The sequence below is a fragment of the Thunnus maccoyii genome, chromosome 17 (assembly GCF_910596095.1).
Source record: "Thunnus maccoyii chromosome 17, fThuMac1.1, whole genome shotgun sequence".
NCBI lineage: Eukaryota > Metazoa > Chordata > Actinopteri > Scombriformes > Scombridae > Thunnus > Thunnus maccoyii.
The window spans coordinates 23,874,189-23,895,630 of NC_056549.1; the positions used below are offsets into that span (position 1 = coordinate 23,874,189).

At 39.2% G+C, this 21,442-nt stretch overlaps 1 protein-coding gene across 1 annotated transcript; it reads right to left on the bottom strand.

The window, feature by feature from the left end:
- Positions 1–966: 966 nt before the first annotated feature.
- On the bottom strand, positions 967–21,442 carry rab10 (RAB10, member RAS oncogene family). Its single transcript, XM_042390908.1, has 6 exons — positions 20,717–21,442; positions 12,944–13,004; positions 10,614–10,752; positions 7,533–7,622; positions 3,356–3,457; positions 967–2,089 (listed from the first exon to the last, which is right to left on the bottom strand). Exons 1-6 carry the CDS (start codon positions 20,841–20,843, stop codon positions 2,003–2,005), a joined length of 606 nt encoding a protein of 201 aa, XP_042246842.1. The 5' UTR covers positions 20,844–21,442; the 3' UTR covers positions 967–2,002.

Here is a 21,442-nt window from a genome sequence, read left to right on the forward strand (position 1 = left end):
GGGACGGATCAGAGCTATTGTTAATGTTCATTAGTTTCACCTGTGATTTTCCTGCTTAGACAAGTAGAGGACTGTATCCAAATAGTTCTCTACTCCACTATAGTGAAGCTCAATGTAGAGGACTCAGCAACACATGATGGCAGTTTCCATGACCATCAATTGTACTTCCTTCATGGGTAGACTCATTCTTAATGGACATTTAGATGACATTAAAAAATAGCAAACAAGCTAAATAGTGCAAAGTGAGCAATTTCAGTATCTGCTGTGACAATGGTCTATAGCTTTATTTATTTATTTAAAGGTGAATTCCAACACTTTTGTGAAGACAGTTTCACTTTAGGCCAGCTTTTTATGCTTGTACGGCTTCATTACCTGTGTATCTTTTTAGATTGTTGGTTAGATATTTATAGTTTTTAAGTTCCACATATTTTAAAAAAACAAGAACAACCTTGAATTGTTTTCAGCTTTGTGATTGACATTATGTTGCTTTCTTTTGTATCTACTGTGAGTGTATCTGTTGATGTGGATGGTGAGCTGCTGCATTATTGCCCTTACAGGGATAAATTAAAAAAAGAGGAACTGAGTTAAAGGAAAATTCTGATTAATTTCAACCTTCCCATAAATGTGACCAGTGTGCTCTATGTGTAATGCTAACTTTTCAGCTCCGTCAGCCTCCAACTTAAGACAGTTAAACCAATCAGTTGAGACATGTTTTATGTTCATGTTAACTGGGAAGTTTTTTAAAAATAATCCACACAGGGTCACTATCATGTCTCAGCTTCTCTTGCAGTGTTTCCTCCTCCTCTTCCTCCTTCTCCTCCTCCTCCTCCTCCTCCTCAGGTCACAAACTTCCAAAATCTCACTTATAAGAAATCCTCTCGGTGTCGAACTGATGTCTTTTTTTCCACAATCTGACACGAGTTGAGACATGAAACTACACACTGCACAGCATTGAGGACAAACAAGTTAACTTAAACAAGCTTATTTTTAATGGATCTGCAAAATTGTTTGAATTTCCAAAGAGAACTTCTGTACCTCCCGCCCACAGTTACCCAGTGGCAAACGTTACACAACGTTACAGAAACGCTTCCAACCCAAAGAAATCTGCATGCAAGGAGAAAAAAAAAAAAAAAAAAAAAAAAAAATTCAACCCAAAATAGGGGAAAAGAAAAAATAAATCATACAGATAAAAATAAAACATCAATAAACAGGACATAATGCCGTTCTCTTGGCTGGAGGAGAAATTCAAACGCTTCTGCTTCAGCTCGGCTCCGGGAGCCTGAACCGACAGAATATTAAACTGTAATTTCATTGGGTGGATGTGGCTCCGCCCGTCACACAGCCCCGCCCCTGTCTTCCATATAAGGCACAGGACAAAATAAACCCCCACATACAAAAGGAGCTAGCCACGCCTCTGTCACTTGATAACAAATTGTAAATGACCAAATACGGTTAGACAACAGAAAACCCCACTAAGTGTACAAAATGTTAATCCTACATTTGTCTTTTTTGTCTGATTTTCTTTTATTTTGACTTCCTCTGACTGAAGGTGAGTGCTGTGGGTGGGGGGGTCGGGGTTGAGGGGGGGTGAGGGTGTCCAACCAGGTGAGCTCAGGCAAAGGAAATATTAAAAATATGAGCTTGTCTTTTCACACTTTTTTTTTTTCTTTTTTTACAACCTTTTAAAACAAATGACAAGAAACGTGACTGGATTTCTGTTTTTATCAGAAATAAAAATGATCAGATGGAGAGTGGAAGAATATGGAGGGGGTGGGTGGGTGGGTGGGTGGGTGGGGGAGGGGGGGATTAGACGTGAAGTGTGAAGTGGTTTATTGTTTTATTCCGATAAAGAGACAGAGTGTCAGTGTGCAAGAAAACTCATGAAACAGGTTAGAGGGCGAGAGAGTTAGAGTTAGCAGTTAGAGAGAGAATATGTGTGTGTGTATGTGTGTGTGTGTGTGTGTGTTTGTGTGCGTTAGTGTGAGTGAAACAGAGGAGTTGTTCAACTGCAGCACTTGCTCTTCCAGCCTGTGACTCCTCCTCCGCTGCTGATGTCGACATTTTCACTGTTGGGCTCTTTTACAGGCGTCTGTTGGTGCACATAACACACACACACACACACACACACACACACACACACACACACACACACACACACACACACACACACACACACACACACACACACACACACACACACACACACACACACACACACACACACACACACACACACACACACACACACACACACACATTTAGATTAGAGGAACATCATGACACACTGACTCTTCTGTCACCTGAGGTGTGTTTATTGTTAATAAACAAGCCCTCCTCCCTCTGTAGACAAGTTTCCATCCAAGTGTGGAGAGAGAAATGTCAATTTGAACAGGATTTAGGAGCCGCTCTTGAATTATTGCAATAAAGGTGCACAGACTTTACAGAGAAGCCTCTAATGGATATTTTTAAATATAAATAAATACAAACAACAAAATAAGAAAAAGGGTAATGACAACACAAAAAACATCATCTCAATAAAATCATATTTCTGTTATGAATTATTTGCTATAATAATGAACTTTTATGTGAAGTGTTTGTCCATCCACAATTTAAAACCAATAAAGATAAAGTGCAAATTTCAACCAAATTTCCAGATAATCACAAAGAAAATGCAAATGCATGCGTTTCCGTCCACTACTGTTATGTGAATATTGGCAGTTGAGCTCATCATAATATAATCTTCCTGTCTGGTGTCATTCAACTTTAGCAGAAGAAGAAGAAGGTGCAATGAGCTGACGGAATTAAAAGAGCGCCAGTCAAACCCTCAAATGATGGAAAAACATGGAAAATGTGAAGGAATTATAGCATTTATGTTTGTTTTTTATGTATAGGGCTGCAACTAAATTATTTATTTTCCCAATATGCGACCTTGAATGTCTTTGTTTTGTTCGATCCACCACCCAAAGATATTCAGTTTACTGTCACAGAAGAAGAAATATTCACATTGAAGAAGCTGTAACCAGAAAATTTTAGGATTTTCTTCTTTTAAAAAAAATGAATAATGAATTATGTAATATTCTGTTGACTGACTAATTGCTGCAGCTCTAGTTTTATGTATTAACAGTCTCATTGCTCCACACAGATTTGATCTTTTCATGTCACCATTTTTGTGCAGAATGTGCAGAGTGCGGTTATTACAGTCAGATTAGATGTACTCCCACTAATGATTTGCATCTGACTACAAGCTCAGTTTACTGTCACACAAGACTAAAGAAACCAGAGAATATTCACACTGAAGAAGCTGGAACCAGAACATTTTAGGATTTTTTTTCTTCAGTAGGAAAAACACACTCACCTTTCTGAGGATGTCTTCTGCTAACGTGAGGAAAGCCTTCTCGATGTTGATGTTAGCCTTAGCACTCGTCTCAAAAAACCTAATGCCATGCTCCCTCGCAATCTGTGGGAGAAAAAAAAAGGAGGCAGGAGTGTTAGAACCACCAGTGAGGATACGGTTTACAAGGGGTCATCCAAAAATAAAGTGGCTGTGCAGAACAGAGATCAGGTATCACTGGCGTCTACAAGTGTGCACACACACCGTTCTGGTCAGGTAAGTGTGTGTGTATGAGTAAGCAGATCTGTATCTGATGTTGCTAAATCTGCAGACTGACTAGTCACTGCTAGTTTGCTTCTTATGAGCCAGAGATCTCAGAGGCCCTGCACACACACACAGATGTTTTCAATTGTTCTGGCTGATTAGATCTCTGCTCGGACTGAAATTGCACAGCGTTACGCTTGAGATTACATAAAGTGACCGAAGTCTATACACTAATAGACAGCATGCACAGTAAGTGATGTCACACAACACAGAGGTCACCACGGACAACACGCACACATTCCCCATCTGCTATTGGTGCATTCATACTGGATGATAATGGAAAATCCTGCTAAACTACTAAAGAAATGTTGTACATTTGACTTCACAAATACATGAAACACAAGAATTCAGGCACATTTGTAACAAACTGCCAAAGACGTAAAGAGAAGAGAAGCAAATGATCACTGCTGGAGATGTTTTTGCTGCAGGATTCAGTGATTCAACTGTTTTTTATGATTCATGTCTTCGCAATTTTCATTTGCTGCCTAACCCGAAAAATGAGACCTGATAAACTTAATTAGGTCAATGTATTTATCACCAGAGAGGAAACTAGTTTGGTCGCCACAGTGACAAAAAAAATAAATAAAAAATACACAAGTCAGAAAACATATGAAAGACATGCTGACACAAAAGGACAGTGTAGTTCAGGAGCCTGCCTAACCACTACATTTAAAAACAATATATTAATATAATCAATTCATTGATTGTAAGGCAGAGAATATAAAGTTGTCATTGTCAGACTTAACTGGCTCAACTTTTATCACTGTGTGGTCGGTCTTGTGACGTCACAAGTGTGGAGGTGCTGACAGCTGTAAAACGTGGAGAGTGAGGACGTTTGCCTTTCCTTTAAATCCAAACTTTCAACTCATTTCTTTGCTTAAACTTATAATTAGTGTTTATTCTTTGATTATTTCAGGCCTCACACTTGTTACCATGATCTTTTCGGTGTGTCGGTCTCAGTCTTGATGAATCTCTTAACTCTGGTATTTAGAGTCCATGTTTGTCATGCCGATGAGAATAAAACTGTAAACTTTCCAATAACTGCTGCATTTCTCTAACTCTGTTTCTGTTCCCACAGGCCTCCAAGCTGAGTGAGTTTCTCTTCTTCTTTCTCTTTCTGTGGCCGGTCCTCTTCCAGGTCTCCATGGTGGAGAGGAAGTCATATGGCTCAGGTCCACTTGGCGACAGCTGAACTTGTTCAATGTCCTCCTGGATCCACATTCTTCACATATATTTTATAATCTACATGTATCAGAAACTTTGTCATCGTATTTTGTATATACTGTGTGACATCTACTGCATGTCTGTCTGTCCACCATTGGTGGTGTAACTTCATCACTCAGTCAGTCAGTCACTGACAGACTTTTGCATTTATAGAGCTGACCTGCTCTGCGGTCCAGCCAAAAATATAGCATAGCTTCCCATATGAAAGTCCTCTCTGCGTGCTTGTGTTTTTCTCCTTTCACATGGCTTTTGAGAGAGGATTCGCCTACAGTCTCCAGTTTGATATATTTTTTGCTGACACTGCATTTTGCCAAGTATATATCATTTGGGACTTCTAGCAGCCATTTGTAGTTTGGGTTGAGCAACCACAGGTCACTGAACTGCCATTTGCCAGGCATGCTGAACAATGCTGGAAGTATGGGAAAAAAGTGCTCCCATTACATTTGATGGGGGGAGGGAGGGAGGGGGGCACGCACTTTGGGCCTAGCCTCGATGCAGAGACACGAATACACTACATACAATGCACAATGTTGAATTTTTTGGGAGTCAAATGACCAACAACACCCAGCACAATTAGCTGTAAACCATCATACCTTTGTCTAGCTATCCTGTCCCTGAATACTCCTTCATATTTTCACATTTCTGACATGTTGCTTCACACAATTGCGTGTTCATCAGGCACGTGTAAACTACACAAAAGTCATTTTAATCTAATTGAGTAGTCTACCACTGGCAGTTCAGCCATGACCACTTCCTTGTTCATCTGTTTTCATTCCTTCTTACTAGTCGGGTCAACATTAGTGACAGTTATTTCTATGTTCAAAACTTAGCAAGCTAGCTAATATCAAAAGACAGGGCATGAGCTTTAGACTATGCAACGTTATCTGATGTGACACAAAACAAAGGCTATAATTTTGTGGTGTGAACATCAAGGTAACTTATTTGTCATTTTACAACACAGGGTTGCACAACGAAATGTAAGTTGTAGTCCCTTCATGTTACACACACATAGAACACATATAGAAATAATTAAATAAATAAAATAAATAAACAAAATGAAACAATATACACCCAGGAAACAATACTGTAGTGCATCTTTTGAATTTGCGTCTAGAGTAAAGTAAACAGCAGCAACAAGATAGTGTTGATAATACGGTCTTCATCTTCACATTAAAAGTTCAACATCTGGGAAATATTGTCCATCAACTTTGACTGCGTTTGAGCACCAAGCAGTATTGATGTAAACACAGAGTCCGCCTCCCCTCATCTTGTGTTCTGTCAGCTCGGAGTACAGTCCGCCAGTCAAGTGCAATAGCATGATCCAGGGTGTTGTGATGGAGGCAGGTCTCTGTAAAGATGTGGGCACAACAGTCTCTGATTTCCCGTTGCTTGGTCAGGCTGAGTCACATTTCGTCCATTCCATTTTCCTGCAACCGGACATTAGCCAGGAGCAGTCTTAGGTCCAAGCTGGGTTAGCTTGGCTAGCTTAGCTCTAATCCCGGCTCTTTTCCCTCTTCTCCTGCGGGGTTTGCACCACTCGCAACGGGGTTTGGAAGGTCTGAAGATGTCGTGGGCAGTGATCATGTCAAGGACTCTTAATCCAAACCCTGTGCTTCCTTTTACCAGTGCCGACGAGTGGTAATACATGTTTCAGCAATAAAGCCGAAAAAAATAACAGATTAAAACAAAATGTATCGACCGCAGCATCTGAACACACTGCATAATTAATTATTTCAACATTGAGCACACACATCCATTCATCATTTTCTCCCGACAGCTAGTCGTGGTTGGCATACTTGATGATAGCTTGCGCCAAATCACTGTATGCTTGTAGCCTACGCAGAGAAAATGTATCAACCAGCAGTCCAGATGTATAAAAATGGAATCACGGACGAATTCTTAGATGTCGGAGCGCACAAGGCTCAAACTCAGAGATTCCAGTAGGATAAATCCGAGCACTTTTAAAGACCTCTTTATTGCTCGGTAAATCCAAGCACTTTCAAGGTCTTGACTTTTTAAAATTTTTTTGTTTAAATCCAAGCACTTTCAAGTACTTTCCAGACCATTGGCAACCTTGTGACACTAGTTATTTTCAAAGATTAATCAGTTACAAAGTAAATTCTTCAATGTCCCACCACTACAAGAAGCCTGGTGTTGACAGACTTGCTCAAGGCAAATCTACTGTCCAGCCTTTTTGAAACCTTTACACTTTCTAGTTAGAAATCTTACTTATTCAAAGTACAAACCGTTCCCATGTTCCTACTACATACAGTGGTTCAGAAATTCATTGTACATAGCAGATTTAATTTTGACATCAAAACACAAAATTAAATGATATATTCTTCATTGTTTATCCAGAGGGTGTTCTATTCAGACGGCAGATGTCCCAACAAACTATGTTGTTTGAGTAGTTGTTGTCAGCTAGCTGAGTTGCTGCAGTAAGCCTTTATGGCACGTTAAGACAAATAGCAGCTTATAAGCGCCACTATACAGTAAATCTTCCACACTATTTTCACAATACCTCATTTATCCTTCATGCATTATACAGTGTATTTATACATTACAACATTCTTTAATGCTCTGTCCTGCTACTTCATATTGTGTTTTCTAACTTTCAATGTTAAAATAGCTGCAGAGGACTGCACCATCTCACCTGCTCCCCCTTAGCTTTTGGTACGACCCTCTTGTCCTCCATGTCACACTTGTTGCCTAGCAGCATCCTCTCGACATCCTCATTTGCGTGCTGAAATACATAAAGAAGAAAGAGTAGAATTAGATTACATTTTCATATCTGCAACAACCAATCAATCAATGAAACACATACGCAGGTTATTAACAGGTTATCTATAAACATTTCAAAGCACCTAATGTCCATCAGGGGGCAGACGGGCTGAGTGAGAGAATATGTGAGTCAGTTACTTTCAAGAGTTTCCAGTTGATACTTTCCATATAGAAATGATTGCATTTGTCTATCTAAGAAACGCCAGAACTGATTGGTAACAACAATTCCACTTCGCACTCAGTGATCTAGACCAATGGTTCCCGACCAGAAGGGGCCGCAAGATAAATCTGAGGGGTCATGAGAGGATTAACAGGATATACAAACATCAAAGTATTTCTGCAAAAGAAATAGATTTTTAGACTTAACTCTCATCATAACTTTATTACTTGAATGTTTCTGGATTATTTTACCCCTTCAATTCTCTAAAAATATATTGAAATGACACAATCTAATCAGTTTTTTGTTGAACTGGCCACAACTTGTTTGCGTAAACAACCTGTGCTGAAGTAAACACAGGGTTCCAAGTAAACACAGCTTTGTTTTAAGGGCCCTGGGGTCAAAAAGGTTGGAAACCACTGATCTAGACTGTTTTAATTGGGCTGGGTTCAAAAAATTTGATTATCCCATTTAAACAAGCTTCGTTTGAATGATCCAATATAGATTCATAAAAACCTAAAATCGATCTTTTAATGTATGTGTCTTCCCGTGGATGCGTGAAGCTTTAACTCCGTTAGTCTTGTGTGCCCAGCCTTTATGCAACGAGTTGAACATGGCAGGAGCTGCTCCACTGACAGCACCGCCAAGCCTACAGGCAGATGTCTGGATTCATTTCGGATTTAAAAACTATGAAAACAGAGAAGAGTTGGACAAAAGCGAAGCCATATGCAAATATGCAAAATGGAGGAAAAGCTTTGTCAGACAAAGTATGTTTTCCTGAGTTATTAGTGATGTTTACATCAGGTATGTTTGTATTTATTTACACTGGTTGCCTGGAGATTCGATTTCAAATCTGAAGTTTATACACTGCACTTAAGTCATTCAATAATCACTGACTGTAGAGTCTGTCGAGTTGTACTATATTGTGTTGAGTGCTGTAATATGTTAGTCATGTTAAATAAAAGTATATTAATGTAACTGCTTTGGGGTCAATTCTTGACGTAAACATTAATATTTTTAATAATACACCAGATTAGAGGGTTCCTTGTACATTTTACAGCAATAGTTCTCTGAGAATCTCTTTCATATCCAAGCAGAATTGGTCTTGTGACTGAAATATCCCTAACCCAATCAATATTGAATCGAATCGAAAACCAAATCAGGACCTTGTGAATCGGAATCAAATCGATGTGGGAAATCAGTGGCGATTCCCAGCTCTAGTTTTCATACAACTCTCCAAGGAACAGAAATCCCTGCATCCTATTTGGCTTCTGTAGACGCTACAACAAAGTCTCACACACAGAGGTACGACATTAGGAAGGTCTTAGTTTGCAGGAAATGTTTGTGTTTCCTTTCCAGAAGCTCTTTAACAGCAAAGGCGAGAGAAAAATTACAAGGTGGAATACCAGACCAAAGCAGTGCTGGGCAGTTTGAACAAATCTGCTTCACTTGACGCCCCGCACCTTCATACTGAGCATGTGTAGTGACACAGTATTACAGTTAATAGATAATGAGCTATCAATTAGTAAGATTAAGACAGTAGAAAGCACTGAGATAAAGAGTAAGTTATTGGTATAAAACACCTACATAGAAATAAAAGCAACAGCGAGATGGAAGCTGTAAAAGAGGCACAGTTACTTCCTACAGAGGTGGGTTCAGCAGCAGGACAAAGTGACCATATGTTACAGACAGCTTGTCTCTACAGTTAATCACCAAATCGTTTTGGAATATCGGGCCTGAGTCTGATGTCACTAAATGCTGCGTACATGAGGCTACGCTTCCTCGCCGGCTTGGTGCTTCAGTGTGTTCGGTCAAAACTGAGCTTTTGTAAAACGATGACGTAAGCTGCTCAGTGAGGGTCTGCGTGGCAGTTAAGAGGACAACCTTAAGTCGCCCCATGCTTCCTCTGTGATCATTTTAAATGTCAATATATCTTAATATTCAGCGCAGCCGTTGTCAGAATTATGTTGATTGTATCAGACAACGTTGAGATTATAAAATGATTTTATCGTCGCAGTGCAGCAGCTTCAGAGTGAATTTATTCACCTTTTATTATATTGTTTATGACCCACAATAAAATCACTATGTCATATACTCGCTTTGTTGTCTGACAACAAAAACAGAAAAGTAGGTTAATGAGACCATCTATGTTGTGAATTTGGCTGCATTAAACACAACATAAGTGATAACAGAGAGTAGGCGGGGACTGAGCTGAGATTGAACGGGCTCGGCAGATTATCTGGCTGCAGCTGCCCAGCATAGGCGGCAACTTTCTGTCTTCTCTAACTTTCTCTGTGATCGCTCATTTTAAATGTTCATTCAGCCGATGACACAGCACAGCCGCTGTCACAACCTGTATTGATGTTGATTTTGTTGGATGACGTTGAGAGCATAAAATAGTGATTTGGGCAGCCAGGCTGTCTGTCCTACTCCTTCTCAGCTGTTGGCTGTTTTGTTGTTGGTTGTCAACTGAAAAGAGGGCAAAGATGAATCTGTTTTATGTAGTTCAGGTGTTTCACTGTGAGTAGAGGTTACTACTAAAACAAACTGGAACGCTAGTGTGGATGCAAATCGTTTCCACACAAAGTCAGTGTTTTAAAAGTCAGGCAGCGTAGTGCAGACGTACTGCAGACAGGTCAGTCAGACTGTTAGCCATACTGGCTACATTCCCTTTAAGTATTTGTCACTTTTTCCACTACAGCTAAGAGGAAAAACAAGAAATGCAAAAGCACAAAGTTCCCAAAAAAACTGCAAAAATCCTGTCAGGATCTCTTACTGACAAGATTTTAGTCTCACCTCATCAATGTTGCGCAGCCATTTGCTGATGTTTTCAAAGCTCTTGGCGTTGGTGATGTCGTAGACCAGCATGATGCCCATGGCTCCTCTGTAGTAGGAGGTGGTGATGGTGTGGAACCGTTCCTGGCCCGCTGTGTCCCTACACACACACACACACACACACACACACACACAAAGACACAGATATTGGATTTCTTTGTTTTCTTGTATTTATTCCACCCCTGAACCCAAACAATAAATGGTTCAGCAACAGTAACGATTTTCAATGCATCACAGCTGAATTTGGCCACAAAATACCTGCAGGGTATTGTTGAGGGAGGGGGTTGTTGATCGATACCAATGACTCAACAATTACTTCATAAGATGCTGAGATTTCTCAATTCCATTCATGCAAATCACAACACATTTCAGGTACAATAGTTATGTTCGAGCCCAAAAAGCAAACAAGAGTACTACTATTCTATTATTTAGCACTGAGATACATTCGCTCTGTACTTCTGGTAGAGCTCTACTAGGAAAGTGTAACTACATTATTTGTGCCGCTTAAGGTGTGTGTAAGAGGTGTCGTGTTGTTATAATGTAATCATTTTGGTCACCAATAGAGGTAGAAAAAGTCTAATTATTTAAAAGGACCAGTGTGTAGGATTTAGTGGCATCTAGCAGCATCTACCCTCCCCCTCCCCTTTCAAGCGTGTAGGAGAATCTACAGTGGCCACAAAACTCACAAAAAATGCTAAAGGCCCTCTCTAGAGTCAGTGTTTGGTTGGTCCGTTCTGTAAAAATATGGCGGTGCAACATGGCGGGCTCCATGGAAGAGGACCTGCTCCCTATGTAGATATAAAGGACTCAATCTTAGGCAATAAAAACACAATTGTTAGTTTCAGGTGATTATACACTAATGAATACATACTTATGAATATTTCATTTCTGCAAATAGATCCCCCTAAATCTAACACACTGGTCCTTTAATGCCCCACTAGCACAACTCTGATTCTGATCAGAAAATCTGTCTTGAGGCCCAGAGGAAAAAGTTGAAATAAAACCTATACTTGACTTGAGAAGCCTGCCAAACCTTACAAGTCACATTGAACCTGGTCCATATATCAAAATCCCCTGCAGGCTAACCATGTCCCTCACACATTTACACTAGCATGCACCTCAACTATGACATTTTCCTATCTGGGGAAACCCTGCCAACATCCATCTATCACTGCTGATACAGAAAAAGAGAAGAAGGCCTGAATCACCAGGTGCACAATAGCAACTCAAACAACTTTTGTTTCAATATCATCTTTAAAATAATCCATTGTTATTAACCGGCTTTGTTCAAGTGGCGAGCATGACCACGCCTCTGGCTACATAGTGAAGATAAAATCCAGATATAATGCGCTTGGACAGGAAGAGAAGAAGAAGTAATGTGAGACTGAAATACATTCAGCGACCGCAGAAGAGGCCTACTGGACAGTATCAGAGATATATATATATATATATATATATATATATATATATATATATAGTTACTCACTTTTTAACTGACATTGTTTGGAAAGGTTAATAGATAATGTTAGTTGCAGGCCAATACACAATCTGATCAAATCCCACCTATGAATTAGAGTTCAGTGTTTAGGTGATTAAGTATTGGTGTTTAATAGAGCTGCAACGATAAGTCAATTAGTCGATCATCAGAAAATTAATTGGCAATTATTTTGATTAATTGCTTCCATCATTTTTCAAGCAAAAATGCCAAATATTTGATGGTTCCAGCTTCTCAAATGTGAAGATTTGCTGTTTTTCCTTTTCATTCATGACAGTTAATGTAATATCTCAACATTTTAGACTGTTACTGAGCCAAAACAAATAATTTGAAGACATCAACATGGCCTTTGAGAAACTGTGAATGTCATTTCTTCACATTTCATTGTCTAAAAGGATTAATCGACTAATTGAGAAAATCGACAGATTAATCTCATGTAAATAACTGGTAGTTGCAGCCTTACTGTTTAACGTTTTGTAAAAGGAAGCTGTTCAAATCTGTCAGTTGGGGGGAAAAGCAGCAGTTGTGGACTACAATGATAACCCTGCAGCAGACCTCCTGATGGACTGATGACCATTTCCTGTTCTAGCATATTTCTGGGCTTGTGGGAGGTATGTCAAACAGATGTTTCACTATGATGTAACAAGGCACAAACAGGCTAAACTGAAAGATGACTCTTATATTGTCAGTGTATTTTTCAAGCCTGCACACTTCTGCTTGGACACAAGTACAAACCGAGCCTTGACACGGGTTTACAAACAAAAAAGACATGGATCATAACAGATAATTGACTCACCAGATCTGTAGTTTGATCTTCTTTCCTTGTAATTCAACAGTTTTGATCTTGAAGTCTATTCCTGTAAAACAAAAAGACATAGTAAGCATAAGCATAACATACACAACATCTATCAAAAATATATGCACTGCTAGCACTGACAATAGGAAAGAGATTAATGGAGAAGTGAAGGTCTAAGAACAGAGACCCTGGCACAGATGCAGACACAGAAACCCGGCAAGAAACACCAACAATACAGAATCAGAACCAGCCACAGAAAGACGTTTTGTAGAAGGAAATGGAAAGTAAGTGACAAGTGTTTCCATCAGAGAGACAATAACATTATGTCTTCCTGATTCTGCAGTGTCATGCCAGGAGCTTAAGCCTATCAGCAGACAGCTGTGGGATCAGCAGCTGGCTCACAATGGACACACAAACAAACAAACCAGGTTATTGAGAGAAAACCAGGTTATGGCAGGAAAACTGAGAGCATGTTTACATGCACTGTAATAACCTCATTACTGTAAAACCTAAGACAGTTTGGAACAATGGCTAAGCTGGCATATTTTAAGTGCGTAAGTGATGTATGACGTTGCAGCCTTTAGTTTCTTTTTTTTCTTCCCCCTTTTAGGTTGGAGCTGACTGACGGTGCAGTGAGAGGACAGACTCAGTTTTTCCTGTGTGTGCGTGTTTCTGAACTTTACAAATAAGAGCCTATTCAGCAGTGGAAACAAGACTTATTTAAACTTATTTCAGTTTCCGTATTGGTTGGACTTGATTATACTGGATACAAGGATGCACCGCTGACTGTACTGAAGTTTTCTTGATTGGCTTCAAGTTTTTCTTGGCCTGCTGTCTTAAATATTTTACTTTACTTGTCATCTCCTTTAAAATCTTTTTTTTTTTTTTAAACTGCTATTTCCCGAAACAGGCGAGCAAATCATGTTACTGCAACCCTGTTAATGAACTTCAGGATTTCTGGCACCACAAAACCATTATTTGCTTTTATTAACATTCTTCAGATTTAGACCATCTGACTTCTACCAGCTGCGAGTGAAATTTAAACAAATAGTCCTAATTAGAGCTGCAAATTAAGGGTTAGGCTTGTCTACTGAATCTGTTTATCTTAATCTTCTAGGATCTTGATAAGGTAATTAATCATTTTGTCCATAAAAATGCCAGAAAATAGCAAAAAGATGTCCTGCAAAGTTTTTCCAGAGTCAATGGTGACGTTTTCCAATTGCTTGTTTTGGCCAACCAACAATCCAAAACTGAATTTACCATAATTAAAGACTAAAAAAACTGCAACTATTCACCTTTGAGAAGCTGGAACCAATGAACTTTTTGCTTCTTTGCACAGTGCCAATTAATTTTCTGTCAAAAACTAAAATCGACTCATCGACTAATAGATTCAGCTCTACTGTAAAGCCTTTTGTAAAATACCCAGGATTATCATTCTAGTCATGATCATAAAGCCATATATGGGGACATTTAAAAGGCTGATTCATCAGTGTTTTTACTTTTGGCCATGAAGTTGTGTTTTCCTGTTAAATACTGAGCCATCAGTTCAGCTCTGGTCAGGAGTTGTGGTTGGTTAAAAAGTCCCAGAAACAGCTGTGCTCTAGGTGGGGCAGGGCCATAGAATAATGAAGCAACTGGCTGCCAAAGTGTGACTCACTAAATATTATGCACACCCAAGAGAGATGGAGGGAGGGAAATAAATATATAGTCGGGTAGCAACAAAAAGAGACAAAGACGCAGGAGAAGTTTTGCAAACGGGACATAAGCTATTCCTACATTGATATTTTACGTCCAAAACATTAAAACACGAGCAAGGATTCTGCAATGCTGGCATTAAATATTTGGGATAGTAAAGTAAAAGCGGATATAATTTCTCGACAACCAAAAGTTGAATTCCCAAAAATCAGGCTCATCAGGAATGACGTAATATTTGTGTGTTCCTAGTGAGGCGTAAAAATACTGAGTCAATCTGTTTTTTCCTGGTGGGGTGCGCTGGCAAGTTGTCAAGAAAGTATGTGTATTGTGCAATCACACATTTACCGAATGTTTCACTGTTTCACTGGAAAAAAATGGGCACAGTTCTTCTGAAGAAAATGACGCTTTGCATGAAAGCCCAGTGTAGAACTGGACATCTTAAACAGAAAGTACAAGCTTTATGGCCGGCTTTCTTTTTAATCCCAGAGGAACCATTCCTTCCACAAGTATGAATTCCAATGCAGCCATCTCGCCAGTTTCCATTTAAAATTCATGATGTGTTGTGGAAAGAGATTTCAGATCGCAACATTATGCATATTCAGCCCTCTTAATATGCATAACCTCTGATACACAAGGGGGGGGGGGAGTGAGACAGAGACACACTGGAAATGAGGATGAGTGAGTGATGAGAGAGGGGGGTTTTCCGGTGGGGGTATTTTGAGAAGCAGCTGTGCATCTCTGTCTCCAAAGGTATGAGTACTGTGTCAGAGGAAGAACACACTCCTGTTTCACATGTCCTGGTTCTGCTGTTTCACCCTTAAGTTCTTGTTCCCTTCAGACTTTCAAGTTTAGACTTGAGTAACAAGGGCTGTACCTGATTTATGCGTCATGGCCTTTTCTAAAAGTAAAGCGTATTCATTTTTTTGTAAACTCTGACGTTGTTTGGTCAGATGGATTCTCGCAATGTTATGACTACACGTTTTGTATTTGCTGCTCTACAGTGCTATGACAACTTTACTTTAGTTATTTGTTGCATCCACAGTGTTGTGTGCCAAAACATTCAAAACCATTGTAGCCAACAAAATACCGAGCAAAGAGATGAAACCACTAATCATAGAGAAGCAAAAGTAGATCATACACTGAGAGGCTTCTGTTGATATTCCTTAAGCTCATATTTAGTAAATTATAAGTGAAACTGCCCACTAACCATATATTTAGAGGTGAAACAAATCAATTAGTCAATCTACAGAAAACTGGTCAAAAACTACAAAAAAGTACCAAGTTCCAGCTTCTCAGTTGTGAGTGTTTGCTGCTTTTCTTTTCGTCTTACTGTATGTGATAGCAAATTGAATATCTTTAATTTGAAGTTGTCATTAGAAAGTGTGATGGACACTTTTCACTGTTCTGACATTCTGTAAACTAAAACATTACTCAAGAAAATGATCAGAAGAATAATCAATGATGAAAATATTTTTTGTTGCATACTTAGATGCAGGGCTGGGCGGTCTGCCTGATTTTAAAGCATACCGGTATTGATTCATGTGTAGGTATGCATTTTTGTAACACTTTTGTCAAATGGTACTTGGTTATTACACAATTGTTTGCTAAAATTTTTTAAAAGCAACTGTACGACAGAATTAGCGATCTAAACTTAATATATTTAGAAAGAAAGTGGCACAATTTGATTGAGAAGTAAAAATAAACGTAATGTATCAAACCACGTTATTCACGTATGGTGGCTATGTCAGTTCATGTTGTCATGCTGTAAGGCCGAGATGCAGTCCGAGGTGAGTACCAGCACTGAAACCCACGAGGATTTAATTCCCAAACAGGTGCCTGGTCAGATGGTTCGGCTTTAAAAGCGGACGCTGCATAGAAGAATATACTGTGCAAGATTTGCAAACGATGTGTAGCTGCACACTTGAAAACTAGCCATGTGAGTGAATGTGGCCAACGCATGAAAACGCAGGCTTCAACAACTCCGGCTCCAGGTTCATTACCAAAAGCTACATCCAGTGTGACACAACAACATACTCATATGTAGTTTCTGAGTGTAGCAGACAGAGAATTTATAATCAGTATATGTTAGTGTTAATAGTGTTTGCAAAGGAAAGTGACTGTACTCACGTGACGGAACTCTGTAGCGCGGAATTAACGTTCAGGGGGACTATTATTGTCATCACACATCCCATGTAAAGCGGGTATGGATACTAGCGTGTAACACGTTTCTCCAAGTTGTTTAAGTTAGTTATAAAGTCGTGCAAACGGTACGCATCTTTATCCTCCACAAGCTACAAGATAACATCCAGTTAGCTAAATTAATCTGAGTTTCTAGCATCAAATTGATCTGCATTAACTAGTCAGCAGTGATGTCGTCATTGTGTTTGTGTTATAAACGTCAGACATTAAAGTAACGCCTAATATACAATTACATGTACAGTAAGAATACATATTTCCTTTCTTTTTATTTATGTTAAGTATGTTCATCAGGTGAATGCAACTACATTTACATGATTGTTGAATGTTAACTGTTTACTAAATGTCATTATATATTTAGACAAATAGTTTTTCCAAGAATCTATAAATGCTTGGACAAGAAACATGAGATGGTAGTGATGAGCCCATCATATTGCAGATATTCCTAATAAACATTGTGAAATTCAATACAGCATTTTTAATTGAACCTTATTTTTCTTCTGTATATTTTAGTTGTATTTATTTAAGCAAGTACAAATAGTTAACAGTTTTAACAGAAAACCTGGCTTGCTGTTTTATTTCTCATGGTATCTGTCTTGAGGAAAAAAAACAAAACAAATACAGTCCCAGCCCTACCTACATGAATTATCACCAAACAATAAATTGATCAAATATCCTTTTACTGCCAGGTAGTGCATACTTCTCAAAAGGCTCCGGCTATTTCAAGAAGTAAAACAAAAGGCTCTTTACTTCCCTGACAGTCAGTATGTCAACTTGGGCAGTGCAATATCTAAAAATCAATAACAGAATAAGTTCACATATTCATGTTGTCAACGATCAGAGTTTGCTGACTATTCCAAGTTTGGATTATATGATGTGCTGAAAGATGATGTTTTACATATGTTTAAGTTATGAAGCAGTAGTGCTTATCATGCTGCACGCTGCTTTGTTTTGAATACAGAAGAAGCAGAACAAAGACGAGAAAGAAGCTCGTGCCTGAATGAGAACAGTGTTGTAGCTTAAAGGGACTCTTTAACCAACCTACCGACATGAGCACAATTATATCTGTTTGCAATTCTTGCTAGAAAACCGGTATCTCTTGACTTGTCACAGATTCACACAAGCTCAGGTGGAAACCCCACAAGTGAACACTTCCTAAATGATATCATAGCAACGACTGTCAAGTACAGCATCAGTTTAGACACTGTGATCATGCTTGTTTCTTGTCAGCTGGATACTTTAAATAACTTGCTGAATAACTTATAAATGTTTGTCCTACATTTATTTGAGTTTTTGGATGAATCGAAAAAAACCCCCCTGAGTTTACAGTAGTGATGACGTGACAATGTGAGCCTCGCTTAAATAAGGTCAATCACTCACAGACTGTAAACCACAACATGAACTGCTATGTGAAACAGGTGTTTTGAAGCTTCTTCTAAAATTTTGCTTTAGAGTAGATAAAAACTGTGTAGTTGAATTAAATTTTTCTTAAAGTGAGGATAGATAACACCCGCAGTTGCTGTAAATGCTTACAAGTACTAAAATACTTGACTTACTACTCAACTTGGCAGGGGAAAGCACCCCAGCAGGAGCAAAGGTTACTGCTGGTCTTTAATTGCTGGAGAAAATGTCAGTCTGCATCTGACCATCATCACAAATCTTTCCCCTGAACTGACTAAAGTAGAAGATCTAATATGATGATCTGAACTCAAATATACCACATAATCACCATAATGTTCTCTCTGAAGTCCCTCTACAGACTCTGACTACATTTCTGAGAGACAAAACTGGGTCCCAGAAAGAAATGAACACCAACATACACACGTTAGATTGCAAGACAAAACATGTGCACCATAAACAAATATATACGTGTGACGGAGAGCTTCACAACAGAGGGCTGGTTCATTGCTGTACCTCAACAAATCTAATCTACCCTGGATGCCACTGGGAACACTGCTGCCCATTATGGTTGTGTGTTCTTAGGCATACAGTCAGGAGGAGTTGTCAACACTTGAGTTACTAGGAACTGGGCTTGAAATTAAAGCTCAATCAGGAGATCAAGGATATGAAGCGTTGCCAACAGTCAGGTTCATGCGGACCTGCAAAACACGTCTAACATTACATTATTACTCAGCACTGATCTTAAGCAACAGGAGTAAATGGAGCCTTCGTTCGAGCCGTGCAGGGATTTGACATAGTTTGACACTTGACTCATGTGAGCATGATGTCGGACGCATGCGTAGACAACAGAGGGGGGAAAAAAGCTGATGATGCCACCATGATGAATTGTTTATAGTTCTCGTCTCAGCACTGGTGGAAAGTAACAAAGCACATGTACTGCAGCGCTGTACTTAGGAATACTTTTGAGGTACTTGTAGTAGTTTTTTTCCGTTTCATGCTACTTTATACTTCAACTGCATTACATTTCAGAGGGAAACAAGGTACATTTTACTCTACTAAACTTGTTTGACAGTTACAGTTACACTGCATATTCAGATTTTACTCACAAAGCACATGAACTTCTTAAAATATATGATCCTTTTCTCTAGATGAGACAAAGCAACAGTAGCTCCACCACCACCAGTATCAGTAATGACAGTTCAGACACAAGTCATTCTATATGATAAGTACTTTTACTTTTGATACTTCAAGTTAGGGCTGCAACTAACAATTATTTTCCTTAACAATTTATCTACCAAATGTTTTTTCACTAATCCATTAATTGTTAAGTCTATAAAATGTCAAAAAGTCATGAATCACTGTCTTTTAATTTCCCAGAACCAAAGATAACATCTTCACATATCTTTTTTGTCTGACTAATAGACCAAAGATAGTCAATTATAATGATATACAATAGACATGTCATCTCAAAGGCTGGAACTAGAGGATCTGTGGTGTTTTTTGCTTGAAAAAAATCACTGACATGATTAATCGATTATTATTGCTGCTGATTATTTTTCTTTTGATCGACTTATCATTTCAGTTCTACTTCAGTAGATTTTGTTGATAATACTTTTAAGTCACATTTTGAAGGCAGGACTTTAACTTGTAATTAAACATTTCTATTGTCTGGTATTGCAACTTTTATGAAAATAACATTTCTACATACTTCTTCCACCTCTTGCTTTCTGGGCTTCACTTGAGTGATGTCTATATCACCTTGAGAAAAACTTAACTAACATCCAGGGATTGTTTCCATAATTAATTGTTATTCAAAATTAAGTATGTTCTTAACAATTAATTGAGAAGTAAAAGCCTTCCAGTTCATGTAAGTTACATTTTCATGGCAGGACTTTTACTTGTAATTAAACATTTCTATACTCTGGTATTACAACTTTTTTGTAAATTAAAGATCTAAATACTTCTTCCACTTCTTGCTTTTGAGGGGCTTTACTTGACTAACATCCAGAGATTTCTTTCCATACTTAATTGTTATTCAAAATTAAGTATGTTCTTTGCACATTTGTACAGTCCTATGTGTTGATAATGAGATGTAAAAGCCTGTCAGTTACATGGCACGGCCCTGAACTGCTACTAGCCTAGTTAGCTTACTGGATCAACTTGACAGCAATTCGTCTAGCACCTGAACTGGTTTTACTTGCCATAACTGGCAGGCTAAATCAAAATAATAGTCATGTTATGTTATTAAAGTCACAGTCAGTTCTATCAGGGGTGAAGAGGGGTTTAGTTAGGAGCTCGAAAAGCTGCACAAACTAGCCTTACAGCTAACCTGTGCAGGCCTAGTCCATGCTGATATCCTGCCTACCATTTCCAGCTGCAAGGTAGCTGTCAAACTCGTTCCTATTGGGGTTAAAGAACCCCAAGAAACAGTCGTAACAACACATAATCCAGCCAGCGACTGTGGGCCCTGGCCACTCTTACCTATGGTGGAGATGAAGGTTGTGTTGAAGGCGTCGTCAGAGAAGCGGAACAGCACACAGGTCTTCCCCACGCCCGAGTCTCCGATCAGAAGCAGCTTGAACAGCAAGTCGTACGTCTTCTTCGCCATTGAAAAAACAGCTTGTATTCACCCAGCCAGATACAGAAAAAAAATGGATAACCTAGCACGCTTTTGTGAAGTCTAAAGCCAGCTCCTTAGCCAACCGGACCAACCGCCCCGCTTTTCTTGCCTGTTAACAGTTAACAATCTGGGATTTGTTGATTAGCTTGGCAAGCTAGTCGGATAAAAACCACCCCAAATAACGCGCCCGAACACCGACAAGTTATGTTTCCCAAAGCCCGACTGTTTTCCCCCCGTTACAGCATGAGAACAGAAAGCAAAAAAATAGGATCTCCTCCCCGTGTGATTCCTCTTTTCCACTCTTTCTTTTCTCCCACACAGTCGGGACAAAATGGCTCCTCTCTCTCTCTCTTTTACCGACTCACTCTTTCTTCAAACTAACGGCGAGCTACTTCAAATTCTCGGCACACCCCGTCATTACCAGAGCCCCGCCACCAGCTCGACCGAGAGGAATATGGGGAAAAAACGTGAAAGTGTGTCAAATTCACCGACTGTTAGGAGTTATTTCGCCTTTTTTTCTGGACAGATTAAACCCGAAATATAGACGACCGCCGTCGCCTTCGAATGGGAGCCACCGCGGCGACACC

Coding starts and splice junctions, on each gene's coding strand:
- rab10 (XM_042390908.1), bottom strand. CDS start 20,843: ATGGCGAAGAAGACGTACGACTTGCTGTTCAAGCTGCTTCTGATCGGA. Junction 7,623..10,613: donor GGCTGCGCAACATTGATGAG/GTGAGACTAAAA, acceptor TATGTATTTCAG/CACGCAAATGAGGATGTCGA. Junction 2,090..3,355: donor CAGAAGACATCCTCAGAAAG/GTGAGTGTGTTT, acceptor GTGCACCAACAG/ACGCCTGTAAAAGAGCCCAA.